The sequence below is a fragment of the Corvus kubaryi genome, unplaced genomic scaffold (assembly GCF_017639235.1).
Source record: "Corvus kubaryi isolate FWS band 111438036 unplaced genomic scaffold, C.kubaryi_AGA036_p1.0 133, whole genome shotgun sequence".
NCBI classification, from domain to species: domain Eukaryota; kingdom Metazoa; phylum Chordata; class Aves; order Passeriformes; family Corvidae; genus Corvus; species Corvus kubaryi.
Window position 1 is genome coordinate 16,764,181 of NW_024580667.1, and position 24,946 is coordinate 16,789,126.

A 24,946-nucleotide genomic window follows, 5' to 3' on the forward strand; every position below is an offset into this window, starting at 1 on the left:
AAAAGAGGCGCCCTAGCCTGGTCATGCCCTGTCGCATATCCTGAAACATGTGACTTGTTCCCCTCTCCATCACCAGACCTGGCTGGGAGCAGTGTATGTGTGCATCCCTGGCACACATTTACACCTGGCCATCCTGCTTAGAGCAAGAAAGGGGACCCACAGCAATATATTAACCTACTTCTCAAATGAATTTGCAAAGTGGGAGTTGAAAAGAGCCCAGCCCTTCCACCAACTGCAGTCACACAGAAATTTTCATGCCTTGAACCTGAAAGCTGTGTGCATCTGTTAGAAATACCCACTCCCAAAGATCTGCACCAGCATATCCTGTTCCATAGCTGTCAGTTCCAAGAAACACAGGTAGCAAGGGGCTATCACACCTGCCTACTTCTTATAGCAATGGTACATGTATGCAGATACAGCCACAGAAAACCCTACTACAGTTTCCTACATATTTCCAAATTCTGGTTGAAAATACAGGAATTTTTTTTTAAAAATTGAAAAAAAAAATCCATTCTTGGTCAGTTAAGGCCAAGGTCAATCATCAAAAAGGAGGAATTATGGCTACAGGGTAGCAAGAGAGAAACCACTGTTACTTGTTTTGCCATAACAAACCCTGGTTCCAGAAGCAATGAAATCTAATTGAAAGACAAAATAGATTTCACTTGTACTCAACAGTGGTTCTTCACAAGTGCATTTGGTTTATTGAGCAATGCTTAACCATAACCATGGGCAAAATACAATATGATTAAAAGTAGAAAAATACATGTAATTTTTCAGATTGTTTCCCATACCATTTTGGTATTTATGAAAGTAGAGCTATCAAGGCTAAACACAGGTAAGAGACAGAATTCACAGCCCCCATCTGTATCTTCTAATTGTACAGAAAAAAAAATCCCTCAATTTTCCAAGTCATCTCACAAACTGATATTGCCAAGTTTCACAGAGTATTTCTGCAGCCACAAGGAGCCATGAAGTACACAGTTAGCTGCTACACAGATCATAAATAGGTAAGACTAGATCTCCTTGCTAAGTTACACAAAACTCACTACAGAAAGATCATTGGTAGTGTTCAGCAAGTTTCTGCTCAGAATGTGACAAATTTCAGTGATCTCCCATCTGAACATTGTAAATGACTGTCAAGATTTTTATTCATAGATTTCTGCTCAGGTCTCAGGTGTCTGAAACCATACTGTACAATCTTGGACCCCTCAAGACATTCATTAAAAATTCCTTCTTCTGTGCTTTAATTAGGAGTTGGCTGTCTTCATGAAGTGCCATGCAAACCAAGATAACCCTAACTTTCCATGTCCAGGTGTTTATAGCACAAGTATCATGGAAATCACTTCCCTGGTTAGGATTTTGCACAGTAATGCCAGTATTCATAATACGCTTCTAATAACAAGTGTGTTTGCTCCCACTCTCTTTCCTTTAACAATGGACTTCTTCAGCATTGCAAAAAGAGCTTGCACTTTGGCAACATGAAGGCACAACACCAAAATGCTATAGAACAGAAAAAAATCCAACAAGCCCTCATGTGTACACAATGTGGCTAAACTCCAGAACTTTAAAGCTTGTTCTGAGTCACTGGCAGTACCTGAAGAGTTGGCCCATAAACAAAGTCCAGCTTCTCATCACTGGCAGACCCTGTGGAAAAGAGGCTGCTCCTTCCCTCGCCTGCCCATTTTGACTGCCCCTAACAGACAGCTCAAGCAGCCAAGAGGACAACACATATAACTTCTTAGGGTGACTCCCAGAGGTTAAAATCTCACCCTGCCTTTAATAAATCACACATGAAAGCCTCACCAATGTGCCAGTTTTTAACAGTTTAATGTGTCTCATGAATGCATAGTGAAAAATTACTCTTACTATGGATTTGTGATATATGCTTATGTCTAGTATATGCAAAGGAATGAAGATGGTATGTAGTAAGTATAAAGGAATTTAAGTTAGAAGTATATGCAAAATAATTAAATTACACAGAATATGGCAATCACCTCAACATCAACACTCAGACCAATTTCATTTGTATACAGATATGCAGTTTCCAAACAAAAGAAATTCACATGTAATTCCTGTAAGAAATGTCCTAAGCACAGTTTGCTTTCCATTTTCTTAAGACAGGAATCTACACAAGAAATTACCCAGTACTACACTGAAGAACTAGCACGCAATTAAGGTGTATTGTTTCTACAAATCCACTTGAGAAAATAACATTAAGCCTCCTGAGTCCTATTTTAATCCAGGACCAAAGTACACTGTGCTTGTTCAACCGTCAATATATGTAAACTACTTAAACATCATGTTTGTTGTTGAGCCAGTTGCATAGCCCTGATTTGGTTTAGACCACAACTATGCAGTGTTTCCAGAAAACACAGCAAAGTATGTATGCTGATAGCCAACACATTTATGCCGAGTATTGGTACTGTAGACACTTTTATTTAGAAACCAATGTTATCTTCCCTGAGTCAAGCATCATATTCTTTAAAAATAGCAGGTAAATATAATTTTGTGGAAGCCAGCTACCACTGGAGAACAACATGAGCACCTTAAGAAACCTTTGTCCCAGACACAAAATAATTGTTGTGAATGAAACACATTACTCTCACTAAAACATTTTCCCTTGGTCTTCGCTGTAGGTACATTAGACTTCTAAACAGACAATAGCATGTCCTACTGTTTCCTACGTATATTTAGATCAATATAGGATCAGGCTGTGGCTCTATTGCTTTGAGAAGAAATTTCACATGGACGCACTTCTCAGCAGTGACAAACTCCGATTTCTCTTGATTAATTATACTGACATTAATTGCAAGGAAGTTCTCTACTTTCCAGAATTTTGTTAAGAAGTAATTTTTACATAACATAATAGATTTTTAAAAGTTAGATTTTCACTTCTGGATCAGTCTACAAATAGATAGTAAAAATGACCCCAGGGAAAAATGTTTTCCACACAAAATGTAGATCTTGGCTATCCACATTAACTCTCACAGATAACAAGAACAATATGATTAAAACAAAGATTTTCTTAAGCTTAAGGATTGAGTTGAACTTCAAACTGTCTATTTTGTGCTTCAGATTATTGCACTGATGCCCACAGGGAATAAAATGTTAAATCAATGCTACAGACAGACATCACAGTGGTAGACAAAGGACACAGGGCAAGCAGACAAGAAGATGCTATGATGACGTGCAGATCAATACATCATCTTATACGTAATTCAATGAAAGGGAATTTTGTGGGACTATCCCCACAGTCTCCTCTGGGAACAGTAAGTGTGGGTCTGAAGATTGAAATAGTCTAAAACTGCTAAAACTGCCATTTCAAGATTGCTGTAATTGATTGAAATGCAGATGACCTCTGAGAAGTGGTGGTCTTACCCAGCTGAACCCCTACTTACTCAAGTAATTTTGTAGTCAGATCAGTTCCCTGATCCAATTCAATCCAGACCTGCAGGATCACTCACACAAAGACTAAACAACTGGTTTGCTTAAAAACACAGCTGTTTATAGCACTCATAAAAATTCAGCTTAAGATTTAGGGCAAACAAAACAAAATACTGTTGTTCAAACCGTAACTTCTGAAAGAAAGCATGCAACAAGGCTTTTACAAGAACCTGCATCATTTGAACTTTCAACAGGAAAAGAAAAGCTATTTCAGCACAGCAACAGCAGTGCATGAGAACAAGCTGGCTGAGAATAAAATGAGACTGGAAGTTAAAAGGTTTCTGACTGTCAAAGGACTGATGTCCTAAGGCAACTTTCCAAGGAAAGAGCAAAGTTGAAAAACCACAGACAAAAGCCCCAGCTAGTTTCATTAAGTAAGTTTTATGAAATTTTATCTAATATTATGCAGACTTGTCAATGACCCAAAGGGCTAGTGCCTCTTTTGGGAGCTATGGAAGTTCTTAATCAATTTCAGACAAAAATGTTTTCTCTAACAACAGCCACTGTTTCAGCCTCTTGGCCAGAACAGCTAGCTTGTTTTCGCCTGTTGCACATAAGCTAGGGAAGGAAAAAGGGGAGGGATGATAAAGGACTGATGAAAATCCATCAGTTTTGCACCAGAGTGCTCAAGGGCACACATAGCAATGGGGCTTTGCTGCCTGCAGAGAATGGCCACAAATCCCCAGCAGCAAATCAGCACTTGACTAGCTGTAGGAAAGTTCTCCAAAATCACACACATGAAGTGAATCATAGAATCATCAAGGTTGGAAGAGACCTTTAAAAAATCCAGTTCAACTGTCCACCCAGCACTACCATGGGAACCCTTAAACCACAAAACCCAACATCAGCTCCAGGCATCTTGAACACCTATAGGGGTGGTGACTCCACCACCTCCCTGGGCAACCTATTCCAATGCCTGGCCACCCTAACAGTAAAAAATTATTTTCTAGTATCTAATCTGAATCTCCCAGTTTAAGGCCATTTCCTCCTGTCTTCTAAGTGCTGTCAGAGTAGAAGAGAATGGCCCTTACCTCACTGCAACCTCCTTTCAGATACTTGTAGAGAGCGATGAGGTATGAGTAACAAGAACGACACAGCTGTGTCTCTCATGAGAGTATTTCTGCACCAAGCCTTCTGCCATTTCCAAAGATAGATCAGAATTCACAGATTCTGAGCAAATTACTGTCATAAAATTGAAAAGCACCAAGAAAGAGGGAATCTTTCTACTTGCTCTGAAGCATTTCCTGGTAATTAAGACTTGCTGTCTTGGCAGATTCTTCAGTGTCTATAAAACTTCTCAACCCTGAAGTTCCCCCTTTCTCTGACTGGAACAGCTGATGTAACTTCTGCTAACAGAAGTGCTTTTACTGAAATAGCCAGCGCAAGTTCGAACTGCTGAACATCAACATGATTTATGGTAGTTGTGAATGTATTTTATTTTGCATTTATTAGTTTCAATGCTGCAAAAATTTGGTAAGAGCTTCCAGAAGTAGCTATTGTTGAGGATATAAACTATCAGCTGTGAAAGAGCTCCAGGTTCCTGTAGTTCCTTCTATCAAAAATACCTTCTAAAACAGAAGGTGAAAAGCACGTTTTTGTACACCTCTCTTACCTATCTTTGTCTAGCACTGTGATGTCCTACCTGTCAGTGCTATTTCACAAAAGACTGTCCTCATTTAAGACAGCCTCAAACAGTCACAATATTTACAGATCATCATACCTGTCAAGCTCAAATTCTTGGCATTTCTTACATGGCATCAAAATTCTTCTTTGATTCTAAGAAATTCTCATGTGAAAGACTGGCTGGTATAATTTGGTAAGAGTAATTACTTTGAAAGTTCTGATACACCAGAGTAGGAAATTACCACAAAAGATCATGTTGTTCAGATTTCTTGATTGGAATTTTTTTCAGAAATTACAAGATTTAACCTACCTTAACAACAGTTCACTTCTGTCAAAAATACTTCATGAAAATTATTTTTAACTCAAGTTAGCAAAAATAGCGTGAACTTAAAAGTCGCAAGTCGAAATGACAAAACAATAAGTTTTCATACCATGAACGTGTTCTGATAAACTGCTTCACTTTTCCCCTCCACTAATAACTGAAAGGACTCTTCACGCAAACCACTTATGAAATGCTTGAGACATAAATACTTTCAGAGTGGGAAAATGCTTTTCCAAAAGCCTCTCATGTAGCTTGCTCCTGACACCACAAGTGGCCCGCACAGCATATGTGCTAAAGAGCGCTGGCCGTGTCCACACACCAAAGGCAGGGAAGCAGGGCTGACAGCCTGCTTTGGGCACTGCACTTCAGGAGGACAGAGACAGTGTCCTGACTCATCACATCACAACAGCATTCACAGAATATATTGCCTCGCGTCCTGCTCCGATCAATAGGCTGCCTCTCTCCATCTTCTTCCATAAAGGGTCTGTGTTCAAGGAGGAGGTTAACACCACATAATATGCACATTAATAACACTGAATGAAAGTCATTAACTTGCCAAATCTTGGCAAATTTAGTTGCCCACTAGCTTATAGGCTGAAACACATTTGGTTTTCCAGCTAAAGACAAGCTTACCTTTTTACTACAAGCTTTAGCGTCTTGTGTGAACCTTTCACCAGACAGATTGCTTCTTGTCGGAAGCCAGACAGGCCCACATCATTGATGCCAACAATTTCATCCCCAGCCAGTAACTTGTCCACAGCTGCAGCTTTGCTCCCATCTTCTATCTGGGAAAAAAAAAAAATAAAACCATGTAACAAATGGTAGAATTATATAGGTTGCACAGTGACACCTTTAAAATAAGCTAATGAGCTTTTAATACTGGCTTCAACAAAAATTAATACAGTAATTAAGAGCTTAACATAATTAAGAAGGCACAGTAAAAATCACTATAAAGAAATAGTAATTATACAGAGACAATTAGAATGGGAAATAAATAAAAGAGAGGAGACTTCCTGAGAAAGCTAGAAAGCTTGAGGGAAATTTGGGAATATAAGGAAAACTTCTTTGCTGTGCATGCACTGGAACAGACTGCCCAGAGAGGTTGTGGAGTCTCCCTTCACTGGAGATATTCAAGAACTGTCTGGATGCAAATCTGTGCTCTGGGATGACCCTGCTTGAGCAGGGAGGCTGGACCAGATGATCCACTGTGGATCCCTTCCAACTTGTCCCATTCAGTGATTCTGTGAAAAGCATCTGTCATCTTGACCTCAGTTCAATACTGAATGTGTAATCATACTTGCAAATAGAGTTTCGGGCCGGCATCTTAAAATATGGTTCCCTAGAGAAGGTAACCAGTAATATTAACCATTTTGTCAATAACATTAACACACAGCCAGCTCAAAAAAATCTGGCACGGCAATGAAATCCCAAAATATTGCTTAACAAGCTGGTCTAGAAAACAGGTATTTTCATCAGAAACATAACATTTAGGAGAATTTACCATCCATACAGCTAATTAACAGCTCTGTCTTAAAAACACAGTGATACTAAGAGAAATTCACTGGAAGATTATTTTGCTGCCACAGGCATCTCTTGAATGCATTTGAATGCATTAAATTTTTATACAATTGCTCATAACATGTGACAAAAACACAAGAGAAAGAGTCAGGCTTTTGCAATTCCCACCCTAAGTCAAAAAACCCCACATCACAAGTTACCCATTTTCAAAATTTAAAACAAATCTCAAAAGCTTGATCAGACAGATTAACAAGTATCAACAGTTTGAACTGATTTCAAATGATGATTACAAGGATGTTATGAGGTTATGCAAGGAGAAAATTAGAAGGCCCATAGCCCAGATAGAACTTAATCTGGCTACTGCTATAAAAGACAATAAAAATATTTTCATAAATACATTAGCAAGCAAAGGAGGGCTATGGAAAATCTTTATCCTTCATTGGATGTGTGGGGACCAAGATGGGGCACACGGTTTAGTGGTGGACTGGGCAGTGCTAGGTTAACAACCAGATTCTGTGATCCTAAAGCTGTTTTCCAAACTAAACAAGTCTATGATTCTAAGTACAGTTGTAGGTATTGAACACTTTGCAATTCAATCTCTTGGCTTTCTAGCTTCTTCCTATCCCCTTTGCTGTCAACACAGCCTCTGGCTTCTCAGTTGCTTGGCTTAATGACCTATATATTTAACTTTATTCCTCCTCTACTTGCTCATAATCCATATCCCACATCTTCCTGTATATTTGACACTTTGTCTTCAAAGCAAAGACTTTCATTTATGTCTTCATTATATTTTACATTGACTACAGTATCTGAGTCCCACAATATTAAACGCCAGCAAATTTACAAAGAGTAATTCCTTGTAATCACCCTAACTGCAGAAAGCTTCATAAAGAACTGCCATCTTCTGAGGCACCAAAGTCAATCAGCAATGAGATAAATCCAGAGGAAAGTAACCTCACGAATTTTGAAGCTCACAGTACAGGTTTTAGAAAGAGTCCGGCAACAAAAATATAAATTAAATAACCTAATAAAAAAAGCAATATCTCTTGATGAAAGTACTTTAGGATGATCTCATAGAGCACTCAATCTCATTGCAGGCATATAAAAGCTCTCTTTATGCAAGTTCATGATAGCTGTTCTTAAAAATTTTCAGGCCTGTAAACCTAAGCCAAAAAGAATACTATGAAAAATGCTTAATCTTATATACCATTCTAAAACACTTATTAATAGTAATCAAGAAACTTTATTTCCATAACTTCTTATCTTAAAAAAAACCTAGATAATTAAAGACAGAGCAAGTTTCTACATCCCCATATATCTAGTTTTCAAGTTATGACCTGTCTTCTGACCTGCTCACATATCCTCTGAACATCAAGAATTTACCAGAACACTAAAATATCACTGCAAATCTTAATTTATGTTGGAAACAAGGGAGTAGCAGTGGAAATTGCTTATATGTAAGTAAAGATTTCAGTTCAGAGGTGTCAAGTATAGAGCATCTGCCATATAAGGGACACTGAAATCAGGCTGAGCAGAACAAGAGAACAGGCAGCCTGGGACCTGTATCTGAAGCCAAACAGGTTAGAAAAGTGGCACAAAAAACATTAAGGAAAAAGAGGGTTAAATCACTAGAATTGTAGGGGGAAGGTCAAGGGGGGGGAGGCGGGGATGGGACAGGACACGCATGGCAGGAGGCAGAGAGGGAAAGTATCTTGGAGGACACACTTTAAATTCCAAATGTAGATGTCAACCATTTGCAGCCCTTATGCCCCAAGCAAGGCACCCAAACATAATGACAAGGCTAAGACACCCCTGGGCCCCAAAACACCTTAACAGGATCTTTTTTTCGTCTGTATTAAAAAAAAAAAAAGGGGGGGGGGGCGGGCGGGAAATCTGTCTCCTAGGGTTTGAAGGAATGTTCATTGTTCTCAGTAAGCATGTTTGTTTTTTCTTCAGGCTGGCAATGCACTGACAGCAGGGAGTATTCAGTTACCCCCTCTGAGTTTTAATTTCAGCAGGGAAACTACACATTCCACACAAAGCAAGCTTTCCAAAGAGACTCTGGCTGTCCAAAACAACATTAATCAAAAAACCTCAAAAAGTATTCAAAAAATCAAAACCTAAACACAAAGCTGAAGCCATCCTCATGAAAACTTCCAAGTGACTTTAAGATCTTGTGTTCAGACCACCTGCAGGTAGGGAGAATAAAAACTACACATCCATTCACAGCAGAAGTCTTTTCAAGCTGAATAAATCTGAACATAAACCTTTCATGCTCAGATCCCCAAATGGCTGTACAGATATGATTCCACCTGACAATACACTTTTAAGTGGAAATGGGAAAGTTAGACAGGAAAAATACAATTTCTTCTGTTACACCAGAAGTCCTTCCTTTAGTCATAACAACTAAAAACATTAGGCTTTGCACACATATAAAGAAACACAGCCAGAAATATCCATGAGGAAAAGGCCTCTTCAAATATGCTGCTATATCACCCTGCCTTCTTTGTGCAAAATGGACAATGCCATTCCAGCTGCTACTTCAGGTTTTCTCTTCTTCTGTTTACTAGTTTTATTGTCTTTATTTATTCACCCACTGAGTAACTTTACACCTCATCAGGACTTAACTAGAAGTGTAAATACCAACCAAAATACATAAACATTTTAGAACTAGCAAATACACTCAAAAATGTCAGTATTTGTCACACCTCAACCATGAATGTATTTCATTCACTATCTTCAGAGTCAGCTGTGCTATGCTGTGTTCAGGATTTAAGCCCAACTTTTAAGACTGAAGCCTGTATTACTTACCTACCTAGAATTGATTTCTTTTAGGATTTCAGGTGTACAGAAAAACTAGATCAATAGCTGAAAATAAAGCCTTGAAAATGCAGAGGGAGGTTTTAAGATGAAGCCTTTCAAGAACAGTCAGGAAGAAGAGGTCTGCCTCAACCCCTGTCAGCTGGCAGATACAACTGGACGTAACCCAGCAGGAACTGAACTCCCGTAAGCACACACATCTTAACATTTTTATAGCAATAGCAGGAAACAAAAGACATAGAAGAAAAACAATCGACACCTTATTTTCTTATAAATAACAGACATAAGCCTTCAACAAACATATATAGTTACACAGCTTATCTTGAATGAGCAAGGGTTCTAGAAATGCCCTCAAACCATGCTTTTGTTATGTACTAAAAAATCATACCCTCATACTGTGCTAAATTAACAAGTGCAAACATGTTGACTTCCTAACCTTAGCAGTGATGTTGGTATGCTACCAAAAAAAGTGTTTTCAAAAGGACATGAAAAAGATGTTTGTTGACCGAAAGCATCTGCTTAGACAGTCTTCATCTCTCACCCTGCTGTCCCTGATGACCTCCCTACAGCCAAGAGCAAAAGCAAACTTTTGTGCATCTGCGAGGATTGTGAGCGCAGACTTTGCCATCATAACAATATCTAAATTAATTGTCACATCTTCCCAAATTTATTTCACTTGTATCACATCCACAAAACAGGAAGACACTGATTAAAAATGTTGATATGAGGATTTTTTTAAAAATTATTGAAGAAACAACACACACGTAAATCTAGGATGTGAAATTCTTCCTGTAAAAAGAAGATACAGCCTTGAAACATGGGAAGAACTGCGCCATGGAGAAAATGTCTAACGGCTAGATACACGAACACATTCAAAGAATACTTACAAGTCTCTATTCCCCCTGTTGGTAATAAACAGAAAGGGGGAAATAATGGCCTATCTTTCCAGCTTTGAATTGCTGCAGTATAGATAGGGAGCAATTCTAGCATGTGACCCCTTCACTTCTGTGTTTATCAGGTCTGATGCTTTACTTAAAATACCCACATTCCTCTATAGGCACCTGTATAAACAAGCAGGAGACAGGTTGGGGAAACGCTGTGTCATATGAGAGATCTAGTTTTGTTTACAAAGCCAACAGATTCTTGTCCATGCTCTCTTTGGACAGGGTGGGAGACAGCATGGAAACCCAAACCCACAGACAAACACAGGAAAAAACACCACCACTTATCAGCATTCTGCTATCAGCTGTGATAAACTATTTTATCATAATTCATTTCTTGTACAGCCAAGAAATGTTTCCGTGGTTGTTTGTATTATGAGTATCATCTAATACAGTTTTTCCACAAACCTAACCATCTTTGTAGATGATCTTCAGAACAAATAAAATGTGGAAAGTATCAATTATTTTGATTTGCAAAGAGTTAAACAAAGGAGAAAAACCTCTACAGTTCAAGCCTGGCATTTGTGTAACTTTGAGGAATGAACAGAAAAGTAACAGAAATAACCAAAAGTAACAGAACCGACCTAATTCCAGCTATACATTCTGCAAATGCACTCTTGAGCGGCAAGGGCTGCATTCACCAGCAACACTCATAGCTCAGACTGAGGCAGGATAAAAGAGGGGTGCAAACTGCAACAGGACCTAACTGGTCCAAAGACAATGGGTGTGTATATGCAAGGCATCACACAAAGGCATGCATACACTAGAAGCTGGGCAATGCTAATGCATTTGACTTTACATTCCTACACATCTTTTCCCTCCCACTCTACCTGGACTTTGAAAGAGACTGCTGGAAGGACACCTGCCAGGCAAGAAGCTCCAGCTCCGTTTTACAAATTGGCTCAGAAGCATATATGGAAACAAGGCCCAAAACAATGCAGCATGGCTGCAACAGTGCAAGGAATTCCACACAAAGCTTCATGCTAATGGAAGGTACCTGTAACCCTGAACCACCTCTTCCCACAGACTGCAGCTTAAACAATCAGCATTAACTACCCAACACAAACTTTAACCACCATATAAAGAAAAGAAAACTTAATGATGGACTACCAACTTGCAAACTCTGGGCCTATGCAATACTATCCAATATTATTAACTTGACAATTACTGCACTTCGATCAGGCAGATGGGTGTCTGCTGCATTTGGTGACACTAACTCAGCACAGAAACCAGAACTTCCCTTTTGCCTGGTATCATAAATTCACACCCCACAGCCATTGTCCATACTTGCTCTTCCTGACATTATCTTTAAACATTACAGCAAACCGCATTAAGTTTTAGGAATGTTTAGTCCAGGGCAATGTATTTCCCTAACAGCAGTTTCTTTCTTCCCTAGACCTGAGGGAAACAGTTCATGGTCACTGTCACAAAACCACTGAACAGGCAGAGAAATCCCCCTCATCCAGCTGCTCTTTCAAAGTGTTCCCCATTGTGCTGCAGAGATCTTGAGCTGGCAGGAGCCCTGCCTTTTGTCAACAAGTGATTCTTAAAAATCAAAATGGAAACATTTTTTTAAAGGGTAGAGTTCAGTAATAGCACACGGTTCTATCACAGCCCTTTCTAATTGCTTGTTATTTAGTGTATTGAAATATTTGCATATTCGCCCAGCAATCTTTTCCTTTCTTTGTTGTTTTTTGCTTTAAAAAAAAAAAAGCATAGTATTTTGAAAAGCCAACTGTTGGCAGAGTTCTTTAAGTATTTATTCTGTTTTTATAATTGTGTCCATGCCACTGTTTTGACTAAGGGCTGCCGTCACTTCCACTAGAACAGGCCATTTTTGGGGGGTATTTATTACAGCTGTAAAAACTGACTCCAGGCTGAAACCTACCTTCAAAGTTCCTCAAGCCAGAAATGTTTAAGAAGTATAATAAAACATCCAGCACTTCCCTCTTCAACAATTCATACATAAACTGATTAATATTTTAGTTGAACCTACATTCAAAATAATACCTACCACAACCCTGTCAGAAAATCTTTCCAATTATAAATCATCAGTTACTATTTCTAAAGAGGTTACAGTTATTATCTGTTTCTTTAAATCACAGGGTTGTTATGGACTGCAGACCAATTAAAGTACTTGAAGTTAAAAATTTAATGAAGCTTTTCCCCAAGAAACTAATGATAACAATTTCCAGATGAAAAGTATCAGGAAGAGAAACTTCACGTAGATTTGTAGGTTTTAAAAAAACTGAACAACAGATGTTTATTTTTAAACTTTTTTTTCAAAGTGATTCCATTGTTTCAGCAACAGAAGTTGGAAACTTTTCATCACTGCTGAATGCTTCTACTAGAAATAAATAATTAGAAGAAAACCCCCAACAAAAACTCATATCCCACAAACACCCAAAAGCCCTTGATGTTTGGAAATCATAGAGCCAATGTAGCAAAAAAAAAAAAAAAAAGTGGGGCTGCTGAGTGTCAAGAACTTAGCTGTTATTCTGCTATTAGTACCTAAACTTAACTAGTCACATTTTACAACTTCTAAATAATATTTGCACATAACCCAGAGCAGCACACCTGCATATATTTTATCTCTACAGAGCAACTAAACACAGACAAACTGTAGTCTTTGGAAATCTTTTTATGCAAGAGCCCCTCTACGGCAGCACAAAACCATCAGGGAAGCTTCCTAGCTCTTACAGTTCCCACAATCCTAAACAGGCACTCAGGCCAGAGCAAAGCCAAAACAGACCCAGCTTACCTGGAGTAAGAATAAGGACAAGACAAGAGTGGAAAAGATTGAAGTGAGTAAAGATTCTGGAAGCAGGGGTGATGGCAGAAGCCTGCTGGTAGTGTTGATCCTGAAACGAAACAACTCCAATCCCATCCCTCCCTCACACCAAAATAACACTTGCAAAGCGTAAGCTTAAGTTTTGAATTTTTTTCCTAGTGCACCACCAACATCTAAACACCTTCCTACTGCTGTTTGGTACAGCATTCATTCAGACCATCTGTACACAACTTATTCAAAAATTACTGAGAAATAACTCCCATTTACTTTTAGCCATGAGTTTGGTTTTGGATTTTACAGAAGCTAATGGCACATCCAGCCCAGAGGAACCCATCTGCAGTGTCAGATACCTTACACTGTTTTTAAACATATTTTGTTATCTTTTTGCTTTTCCTTCCAAATGACAAAATAATCTGTATAAGAATAGCGTCAATAATTGTGCTATGAAAAGAAATAGCCAGATGGCTAAAAGAGAACTACTTTCTCTATATGCAGTTTACTTATTCTAACAAACCCCCTACCAGACAAGTTTGAAAGGGTTGGATTGTCCATATTTACATGTCCAAGTTTACTTATGGATGATTATATATATAGTCTGTTTACATATGCAATCTGTGCAGTTACCATTAAGCATTTTTATAGGTTTACATTTTTGTACTTTCAGCTACTACGAACAATGATAAGAATGGCTTATAAAGAGGTTATGCCTAGAAACAACTTGTATTTTATCTATTCAAACTGATAACAGGAACAGACTTCCAAGAGGAAAAATATGACCTGACAAAGTAATCTTTATGATCATAAGGTTCAAGGTTTTTTACTTTGCAACTATCATATGCTTTCAACAATGCTGGTTTATCTTTCTGCCTTCCTGTCTATCCCAGGAAAATAATGTCATGTTTGCCAATGCACCCTTGACAAAAACAGACTGAATGCAATCCAATGCAAATGCCTGCAAAACCACTGCATAATTAGGGGAAAGGTAGGAATTACTGACAAATCAAATTAAAAATTACCCTGAATGTGTCTGTATGATCATGTAATACGACTGTGCATTAATTAAAAAAGGAAAAGACCAGTTTCATCAATTTGCACTTTGTTTGTAAAGAACTTCACCACGCCTGAAAGATAGACATTAACAGACCTAGTGGATGGCAACAGTATACTTACCAAAAATAAATTTAACCTATTTCATTCCATCTATCAGTCTAAATGTGACCTTTTACAAAGTTACATCTACGCCTATGTCTACAGATTGCTGTGGTTTCAAAAAAGAAAAAAAAAAACAACCCAAACCGAAAAGCTACACTTTTAGACACAGGTAGCGCTGATTAAGACCCAGTGCCAGAAAGAGTGCTTCACTGCCTGTTAGTTTCAAAAAGCTCTGTGATGAGTCTGCCAAAAGCCACAGGAATTCTACAGAGTGTTAGGTTGCCATTTTAAATACTTTCTCTTGAACAGCCCATTTTTAATAGAATGCTTATCTTGACTAACTCATACCAGTATTTGGTTTTAACCACAGCTGCTGTTTGGGACCTTCCATTTTTGTCATAGCACAAATGCTCACTTTTCAGACAGTGAGAAAGTATAACATTTCTCAATAATTCTTGTAAGAATATTCTTAACAACTCCCAAAAATGTGATTTTATCCCAAAAGTAAAAGTTATTTTTAATAGTTACTGCAGAAGTATTTAAGAACCAACTACTATGTAGTGGAGTGAACAGAACATAACATTACACATCTAAACAAAAATCTAGCAAACAATAAGAATGACCTGCTTTCATAATAACTGAGAGCAATTTCTTCAGCAAGATTTCTCTGGTTTGCAATATTATTCAACTTTAAAGAAAAAAGAGGCTCAGTAAGGTGCTGAATTTTAAAACATGTCTTATTTGTTGATTCCCGCACCCATTCCTCTGCAAAGAAAACAAACAAAAGACTTCAAAAGAAGGGTCAAGCTCCTCTTAAAATTTGAGTGCTTTAAACTTTAACAACAGAATTTGTTCTTTACATTAGCTTTTCATCTCTGTTCAGAATTGATATGTACATTCACAGAGCATCCAAATTACAGACTGAAGACATCCTTTGCCACCATGCTCCTCAACAATTCAAATACTTAAAGCCAAGTTCAAACAAGAAGAGGCATTTATTCCTTCCTCCCCCCACAGTGCTAAAATAGTCAACAAAACTTAAAGTTGTCTTAATTCACCTTTATATAAATTACACAACCCCGTTTACTCTAAATACGTAGTACTTCAAACTGAATACATGCAGATGTCTGCTCCCACTGTATGAAAGCTGTATTTCTGCTGTGCACTCTGCATGCCATTTCAATTCTTTGTTCTTAGAGCAATAAAATCTCGGAAGCAAGTGGAATGACCCTCAAGAAAACAAAAAGGCATACTATTACAGAAACAGAACAGTTCTGGGTAACCTTGCCCTTAGTTTCTCTTCTATTCCTGTTTATTACTGTCTCAGTAAAGGAAAAGAGCTTCCCTCACTCCACTTTGACCCAGAACTTAAACATGAAAAGACGAAGCAAACACTAAATACAGCATTGAATATATTTTTCTAGGACAGAAACTGCAATGCAATTGCTCCTAAAATTACCAAATGCAGTTCACAAAGCAAGTTGGAAAGGACTGCATGGCAGTTTCAACCTGATGAGGTCCACTTTTGTCAGCTTGCAGTATCTGAGCTGCCTGGTACAGTCAGACAGGGGGCTGCTTTTCTGAAGACAGATTGCTAATACAATCAAGGTAAATCTCTCATGATGCTCCAGTAATAAAAAGAGCATGTCAATAAAAAACCACCAGTGTTTTATGCAGTTTATTGACAAGATGGAATAGTACTCATCTGCCTTCCCAGGGCACATACCTGGCAGAGCAGGGCGTGAAACATTCATGCAGTTAGAGTTAAGCACCAGTATCTTAAATCTGTTCTGAGTTGGGAACCTGAAAAAAGCCAAATTCAGTTCTGTGGAGAGGAGCTAATCTGTAGCAATTTACACCCCAGGCATCAATCACAGTATGGCAGCCATGCCTTTTTCTCCCTAGCCATTGGTACTCTGTTACCATGTATTTTAGATCTAAAAAAAAACCAAAACCAACCAAACAAAACCACCAGCAACAAAAAAGCTAACAACCCACCTCCCCCAGCAAACCCAACGTTTTCTTTAAAAGAAATTTTCCTTTTTTCTAAACAAGCCTAGATGTCAGTAATTTCAAATACTTCATTTTGTGTAGATTATTCTGTATACCATTCCTTAACACCTCATTACTTTATATCATTGCAAAACATTAGAAGAAAATCTTTCCTCATGAAAAATTTACCATCTGAATTAGATATGCAACCATTTTTGGCATCTCTGTGAGTATCCTGCTACCTTTTCTCTATTTCAGAGGCCTAATTCTTCCTAGGATTAATGAGACATAATTAACCAGTAAGATAATTATACTGGGTCAATGACAAAGGTTATTTTTTCTTAGGAAATTACAGGATTGTGCTGTGAATTATCAATTAATGCACTAAAATCACCATGGATTATAAATCTACACAAATAGAAGCTTCAAAAAGCTGCATGGATTTAACTGTAAATTGTGTTGTCGTACTGGAGAATTCTTATATTCAGAAGTTAGAGTATGCTTACTGCTCTAAATGGACATTTTCCAAATTGGCTTTCATTTGCGGCTCTTTTTCAAAAGCTTTATTGTATTACACATGTTACTGACCTAATTATCTCTAGGAGCAGGCACATTACTGCAAAGACTCAAAAAAAATAAAGACTATCAAAACATTACACACACAATTAGCTGCTTTTCCCGATTAAAAACGTGTATTTAATTACAACAAAACGACTCAGTTTGACAAACATCTGTATTTCTGTTTGGCAAAAGTATCTGTCATCTGTGCAGATGCACTTATTAAAAGACACATCCTGCTCATGCAGCACAATTCACAACTTCACTGTGCAGCACTCATTCAAGTGAGTAGAATTTTGAGAAAAAAATGTTTGTACAATAATTCTTACAACACGAGCGAAAAATTTATAATTACACTTCTATTTTCTGATATTGGTGGTGGGACCACTGCATATGCACACAAGCATCATATACAGAGCTTATTGTCTCCCACTGCTGCCTATGCCAGCGAACATGAACCGCTTCTCGGGAGCGTGCATTCCGACAGCATGCAACCGCACTAATGAAAAATTCATGCCTGAGCACGCCCGTTTAGGATGTCAGTGTTGGAAGGAGGTTGAATGTTCGAATACCACATTGGAGATTTTTGAACTTGCTCATCTTGATAACTGACAGACCATTTAAACACTGCCTGTATTGACATTCTGAAAGAAGCCACTAACAGGGCTAAGGAATTTGAGTATTTTGTGGGACCCACAAGATCCCGTCTGTGTATTTGTGAATGTCATGCAACAGCTGCTTTCCTTTCAGAGAAGACACATCTTAAAAGCCTAACACCAAAGCATGCAAGAGCTGGGAACAAAGCAGTATTTTAACCTACTGTTTTATAGTCCTAAGTATTTTCCACAGGGATATTCTCATGACCATCTCCAGGGAAAAGCAACATAGTCTTCTGTAGAGCCTGCCCACTGTCAGCAGTACTTCCATTCAAAACTTGCCTTTCTTTCCTCAAGCTCATCACCACAACCTGCCTTTCCCCAAAAGCATATTCTGAGCAGAAACCTGATTCTTTAAAGGGTAGAAGTGCAAAGAATCCCCTAGACAAAACCCCTGAATTTTGCTTTATGCTTAAGAGCTATGCATGTAGGCTGAGACTGAATTACAAAGTAGGAATATTACTGCAAGATTTAGCTACATCTTAAGTTCAAGAAAAGCATCAATCACTAAAAACAGCAGAGAAACAATCTACTCTTCTGAATGATAAACACTTAAATCACATACTATGTTACATAATATGCAGCAACAGTGGCATACTGAAAAAATTTGTTTGCACTGTATTTAAATTATCTCCAAATTCATTAATTTTCACACTCTAAACTGTAGGAAAAGCTTTTACTAAAATTTTATTTATCACAGTAAAATGAAGTTGAAGGTCTGGCTAAAGTAGCAACTGGAGAGCCTTCTGCTTTCCAAATTAACAGGCTACTCTGTTTCTGCATAATTTGTTCTGGGGTCAGAGGCTGGCCAGCCTTCTGTAGCATAATTCGACATTTTGTGATTTGGGAAACTGTAGTGTCTGGTGAAGGTTTTGTTATGCATCTCAGACTATGATCAGCATTACATTAGTTGCATCATAAACTCAATCATTAGGATGAAACTTTTTTAATAAAAACAACATTTGGAGACATGTAGCTCTAGCAGTACTTTGGTTCCTGAAGATGCCTGCACCTTTGCCTCATGCCTCCATTCTGGATCACCAATTGCTTCTACAAGTGTTAGCACACATTTTGTTTCTCATTACAAATGCTGGAAATGGAAATCTCTACCTAAGACTGTCCATTTACCTCTTCTCCAAAAAGCATCCTAATCACAGTCTGCAACAGAGAAAGAAAAAAAAAAAGCGCGTGCATATGTGTGTGTTTAAAAAAAATAAACATCGCATTGCCTTTGTACTCTCACCCCAGCCCTACTGGTCTGGGATTGCTTCCACACAGTGGTTGAGGAGCACTGCATGTCCCAACACACAACGTGGTGGTTAGGGCAGTCTCCCAGTCATAGACTGAAGGTCAAATCACCTCCAAAAAACATCTGTTTTCTGGACATGCATTTCAACATTTGAATAGAACATAAAAGATGAGCAAACACCACTTCTGCAGCTGCCTTGTTTGGCTTTGTTTTAAAAGGAGAGTAATTCACAATCCCCCCAAAAAAGGAAGGAAAAAATAAAGGGATGAGGGGGGAAGAAGTAGACGTTTACCCTAAGCTTGAGGTTTGTAAATTTGCTTTGCTACTGCAGTCCTGACTCTCCCCTTTGAATTAATCTCAGAGAATTTGGACTGTTTCTCTGTACAGATGTTCATGTTGGGATACTTCTTTGAACAGCTTAACAGGGAGGTTTCTGGATTACCTATTTCAAGCACTTAATTACTATAAACTGCATAGCCACTCTGGGACCTAAACATCAGACACTGTAATGACCAATCTGTAAACCTCTAGAGTTTTTTGTTTAGCTGGCTATTGACTTGAAGACCAGTTAATGAATTATTTTTAAGCATGTGTCCAATCTCAGCTGCAAAAGATGAATCTTGTTATCTTTATTAATAACGACAACTCTCCTTTTAACATATAATAAAAATGGTATTCCTAAATGTAGACTTGGAGCTTCTGCTTTTGTTTGCTTGCTTTTACTATTAGAAGAGTGTATTATTAGTAAATATCATCATTAAGGACTGCTGAAATTAAGAATGTACTGCAAGCCTTTTATTAAGCAGGTCAGTCAGTACAAATCCACTGTGTTTTTATTAGACAGCTACTCCTATACTTCCTGTGTTGCTCTTCGTTTCTTTACCTCAAGAGCAGTTAAGCACTATGAGAAGCCCGAATTCCCATGGCTTGTGTTCATCTCATGTTTCAGAAACAAGGGTCTTTACCTTCACAAGCACTTGAAAAGCACTACACAGATACACCAGAAATACAAGCAGCTGATACAAATTTGGAGAAAAGTTGCACTGGTGTTCTTGGATTTTTCTTATCCGATGGAAGTGCAGATGTGCCTTTTGGGAGCACATCCCAAAACTCTCAGCTTCCTCCCACTAAGCTGAACAACACTCTCAATTTCTAGTGAACTGTGGAGAACAGCACATTTATTCTTGCCAAGATACAGGAAGGCAGAGATGGGCAAAGCAATAGTCTATTTAAGTTGGTCTGGGTCCACACCACGCAGCAAGATATTAGCAGCTGTGATGTTGTGCTGATGTGGGCTGAGGTTGATACCTCTTGAGCCACTCAAGAGAGGGAAGAACCGCAGTTTTTTACATTAGGGAGTTTCCGGAGCATGAGTAAGACTGAAGTGCAGGAAGTTAGATAACTCGGCAGTGAAAGACCTAAAATTCCCATTTCATTATTTGAGGAAAGCTGCAGAGACTCCTGCTGCGTTCACATATTTTCTGAGCTGCGTGAAGTAACTCTAAGTAAAAACATTTCATGAAGATCTCTCAAGTGCATGGACACCACCACTTAAAGCAAGCATGGGGTATCTGCTAGACAGTACCTCTTCCTTCCTTCCTTCTCTAAGCCACCGGCTTATGTTCCTGTACAGAATATGCAGGAATTTTCTTACTTTGAAATATTAGCTAGTTACTTGGAGAGACTGGCTGGCTACATACAAGATTTCAGAGCTACAGCAGATCCATAACCATTATCTGTCATAGGTTTTTTCTTGCTGGGCATAATCCAATTTAAGTTTACAGATAAAATTTCCACTTCATTTTCCATATGGTTATCCAAACCACAAGTTTCTGTCTTATAATCATAGTTCTCATTACGAATGCAAATTCCTTTCCCCTCCTTCCTTTATCAGTTATCTACCATAATTATTAAGTGTATTTCAAGATTATTTCAAAATTTGCGTGAATTTTCTGAAAGTACTGTCTTTTTAGTAAATAACCTTTGAATACTTCAGTTTTACCATTCCTATTTTAGAACTTTTTTTGGTACGGTGGTTATTCCACGAAGTTTAAAGGCTGTGAGAAATATCCAGAGAAATATCCACACACTAATTCTGCAGTGCTGATTTATCACTGAGGCCGAACATGCAATAAAAAGACCTTTTGGTTGGGAGAGTTTTGTTATCGACAAAAGTGAATGAAGCACTTTTGCGGTGCAATACACAACTATGTTGCTTAGCAATTTAGCGGGACCAAAACAGGAACTCTACAAAGAGTATTCGCTCTGCTTTAGAAGTTCACCCTCTCAGTGCTACCTGGCACAGCCACCACAGTGGCATTAAATGCTACTAGTTTTCCTCATTCATTACTTCACTGTAAGCAAATCTCCAGAGGTATACACAGAGCATAAACTCTATTGGACATGCTATATTCTCTACAGTGATCTTCTAAAAGATAAAGGACCAGACAGTGTGCTGCCACAGAGCCAGCTATATCATTTGGCATCACAACTATATCTTGCTACCTCAGTATCAATTTTCCAAGAGCTTAGCACAAAACAGTGAACAAACTACTGAGTTAGTGTACTTAATAATGCTACAGTGTACTCACTAAAATGGCTTAAAGCTGTAAAAATGTAATTTAACAAGTTTTCCACAAACAGGAAATTACGACGCAAACCTCAATAAAAACGTTGCCTATTTCACCCTAAACCAATTTTCAGTATTCTTACAGTGTCTGTCAAGAGAAAGCAAGGAAAAATTGGCTGAGTTTTACAAATTGTGCAACTTAAAAAATGGTCTTGTGATAAGGAACACACTACTGCTTCTCCTGGTAGTGTTATTAATTGGTAATGCTTTCCTCCATGCTGGTATTATGTTGCATCCTCTGCCTTTCACCATTTCTTTTGCAGACGGAACACATTTTTTTCTTCAGGATGATAATCTAAATTAGGAGGCAATATAATCAGCCTCTTAATTATACATATGCAGACGGAGCACAACAGTTGCTCTGCTTGTCAAAAGGATTTGAAATGTAAGCAGCATAGGGCCAGAAAAAAACCCCATGCATTTAGAAAATTAGTCTTCTACCATAAGAGACAAGTAAAAAAAAGTGCCTCTCATTTGCTGATGAAAAAACCTTACATAAGATTTATCAGCATGTACTCAAATTCTATGCAAAACAAAACTAATAGGAAAAGTCACTTTTTATTCAATTTCAACATTACAGATCTTTTCAGTACAGTGAATGATACATTTAAAAAACACCTTTAAGGCAACTTCATTTTGCAACATCATAATTTTCTGAAGAACACAGTAGAAGAAGTTACTTTAACTCCAAAATCCTAAGTCAACTTCCGAAATTTCACAGAGTAGCTCCACCCGTAACCTACAACACTGTATGAGCTGTTCCAAAAGATAGTTTTTCAATTTAACAAGGGAAAAAAAAAGAAAACTGAAAAAATAACGCTAAATAAAAATATTCCCTTACCTGTTAATTTTCTTTTGCTTTTATGTTGCCCTGCTACCAAAGGTAGAAAAACAAAGTGCAATTCCATCAGTCGATGTATAACTCAAAGCAGTCTCCTGGCACTGGACCAGAAAGCAAAGCTGAACTCGCCCCAGTGAGAGGCCATGGTGAGGTTTGCTGGCCTCACCACAGTCACCTCCTTCCCAGAGCTCCGGGCCACCAGCCCATGGGAGCCAGCAGGGGAGGCTGCTCCAAGCGGCCCTGAGGTCCCACAGGAACATGGGTGCTCCTGCTTGTGCAGACACGGTGCTGAGCAGGTGGTCCCAAACACAGCCTTGTGCCTCCTTGAAGGCGCTCACAACCATCCCACCCCAGCCATTCCCATGGTGAAACACTCAGATCTAACATCAGGAAACTACAGTGTAGAAAAATTAAAGAACATAAAAGGTAACAGTTTTTCACCCTAAAATACAGACCCTTCCCTGTGCTTTCAAACAAAGTTTTTACACTGGACTGTTACTCTGCACCATACTAAATACTACCTTTATCTAAGTATCTCAAGTATAAATTGCACTGAAATATTTACAGCAGTGCAATGCTAATAGTGTTGAAATATTTTTTGCCTAAACTTATCAAATATGCAGCTTGTCCTGGAGGGAAGGGGGGAGGTTACCATGTATAAAATTTGAGTTAGGTATTCTCTCTGTTGGTTTGCAATTGACAAATTTACAATAGTTTGTACTGGCTACGCATTGTTTGCCAATGATCACATCCCAGAGGCTAAACAAAGTGATAGACAGAAGAGACGAAATACAGAGTCTAGCATTCAAAATCTGCCTGTCTGCTTGGTCAGTAGCAGGGAAGTGCAAAAGAGCATTTTAAGGAGCTTTAGAGGAAAAAAAAGCACTTTTTTGTGGCATGAAAAAACATAGCAAAAAGTATGAATGTGACTGTACACCAATTGTACTTGAGTACTGTGCCAAGCAAGAAAAAAAAAAGTCCAAATCAATTAATCAACTGGGGAAAATGAAAGAAAGCAAAATAACCAAGTCAAGCAAGGTGTACTTGTCAGCAGCTGTCCTGTGGCTGAAGAGACAACACCTCTCTGTTAAATGAACACACTGGCAACATTTGAGAGCATTAAGGAATTATTTTAGGCCAATGCCTAAACATGTTGACATTTAACAGGCTTTCTTTTAGACTTGGGGAAAATGCCACACAACACCAATCAAAATCTCTTATTTTTAGAAGTTGGACAGATTGCACAATATGGATAAACAAACAACACTGCTGCAGATGATCATATCCAGCTATGTCCCATAGCATGGCATGACCACAAATATTAAATAGTTATTGCTTTAATTGGCATGAAAGCAATACTGTGATATATTTACTATTTCTTTGTTGCATTGAGCAACACCAAAGTAGGATCATTGCCAAGATATGTAATGCTAAAGCACATTTCTATTAAACTCATAGTTTGCCAAGATGCAGGGCAGGCAGAGTTGAGACACAGCAAGACTTTACCAGTTCATTTCTCTGGATTCAAGGAGAGTTTTAAGGGAATGCTTGCAGAATGACGAGGCTAGATAAGAAACTCCTCAGCTAATTCTGGCCAGCTCCCAAACTGAAATATTAGATTGAATTTGGAAGTGGTTTAAAAAAAGAAGAAAAGCTATCTGGATTACGACATTTAACATCTGACTTGTGTAAAAACTGAAAAAAAGTCATTCTGTTAAATATTTTCACTTTTAAGACAGAATATATTAACTGAGGAAAGTGGAGGACAAATAAATGTGCTTGGACTCTCCAGCAGCATGCCTAAAGCTCAAGGTTGAAGTACAACTGACCCCACACAGAGCCATTTGAACATGTGCCAAATGCATGAATCTCAGAAGTTTCATGCTCTGCTAAGGCAACTTTCACATCACTCACTGGCTTCATCTCAGATCAAAAGCACTAAAGGAAAAACTGTGCAGAGAATCTGATTACAGATGGCTTTTACTGATGCTTTCTACTTAATCTCTTCTGGAATGCGAGGTCATAGCCCTCCCATATTTTAAAAGGGATCTATATACTATATGCACACTCAACTATTGTCACTGTACTATATTTTGCTTTCTCGTCTGAGCAACATAACTTAAGGAGCTGATTGCAGCCCAAATTCCTACCTACAAAACATGCACACGTGCTGTATGGTTTCAGAGGATATTGCAGTTTCCGCAGTGCTCATTGCCTGGTAAATACAAAAATAGTTTGTATGTTGTAGCTGCCTGCATTACAGCCTATGAAAGATGCAAGGGCTGGAGTAGTACTCCGTGCTGTAAGGAACACCTTAAACCCCACAGGACTTGTCTGCCCACAACAAATGCACCTGCATCCTGGAGGTGGCATGGTTCACTCTACCTTCTGTTTCACCCAAGGAGCAAAT

General features: G+C 38.4%; 1 protein-coding gene across 4 annotated transcripts in view; it reads right to left on the reverse strand.

The window, feature by feature from the left end:
* SHROOM2 (shroom family member 2) overlaps window positions 1-24,946 on the reverse strand; it is a 118,404-nt gene that overhangs the window by 64,102 nt on the left and 29,356 nt on the right. For all 4 annotated transcript variants that reach the window (XM_042037990.1, XM_042037982.1, XM_042038007.1 and 1 more), the window contains exon 2: window positions 6,023-6,174. In XM_042037990.1, coding sequence (XP_041893924.1) covers window positions 6,023-6,174 — 152 coding nt within the window. The remainder of the gene's footprint in view (window positions 1-6,022; window positions 6,175-24,946) is intronic.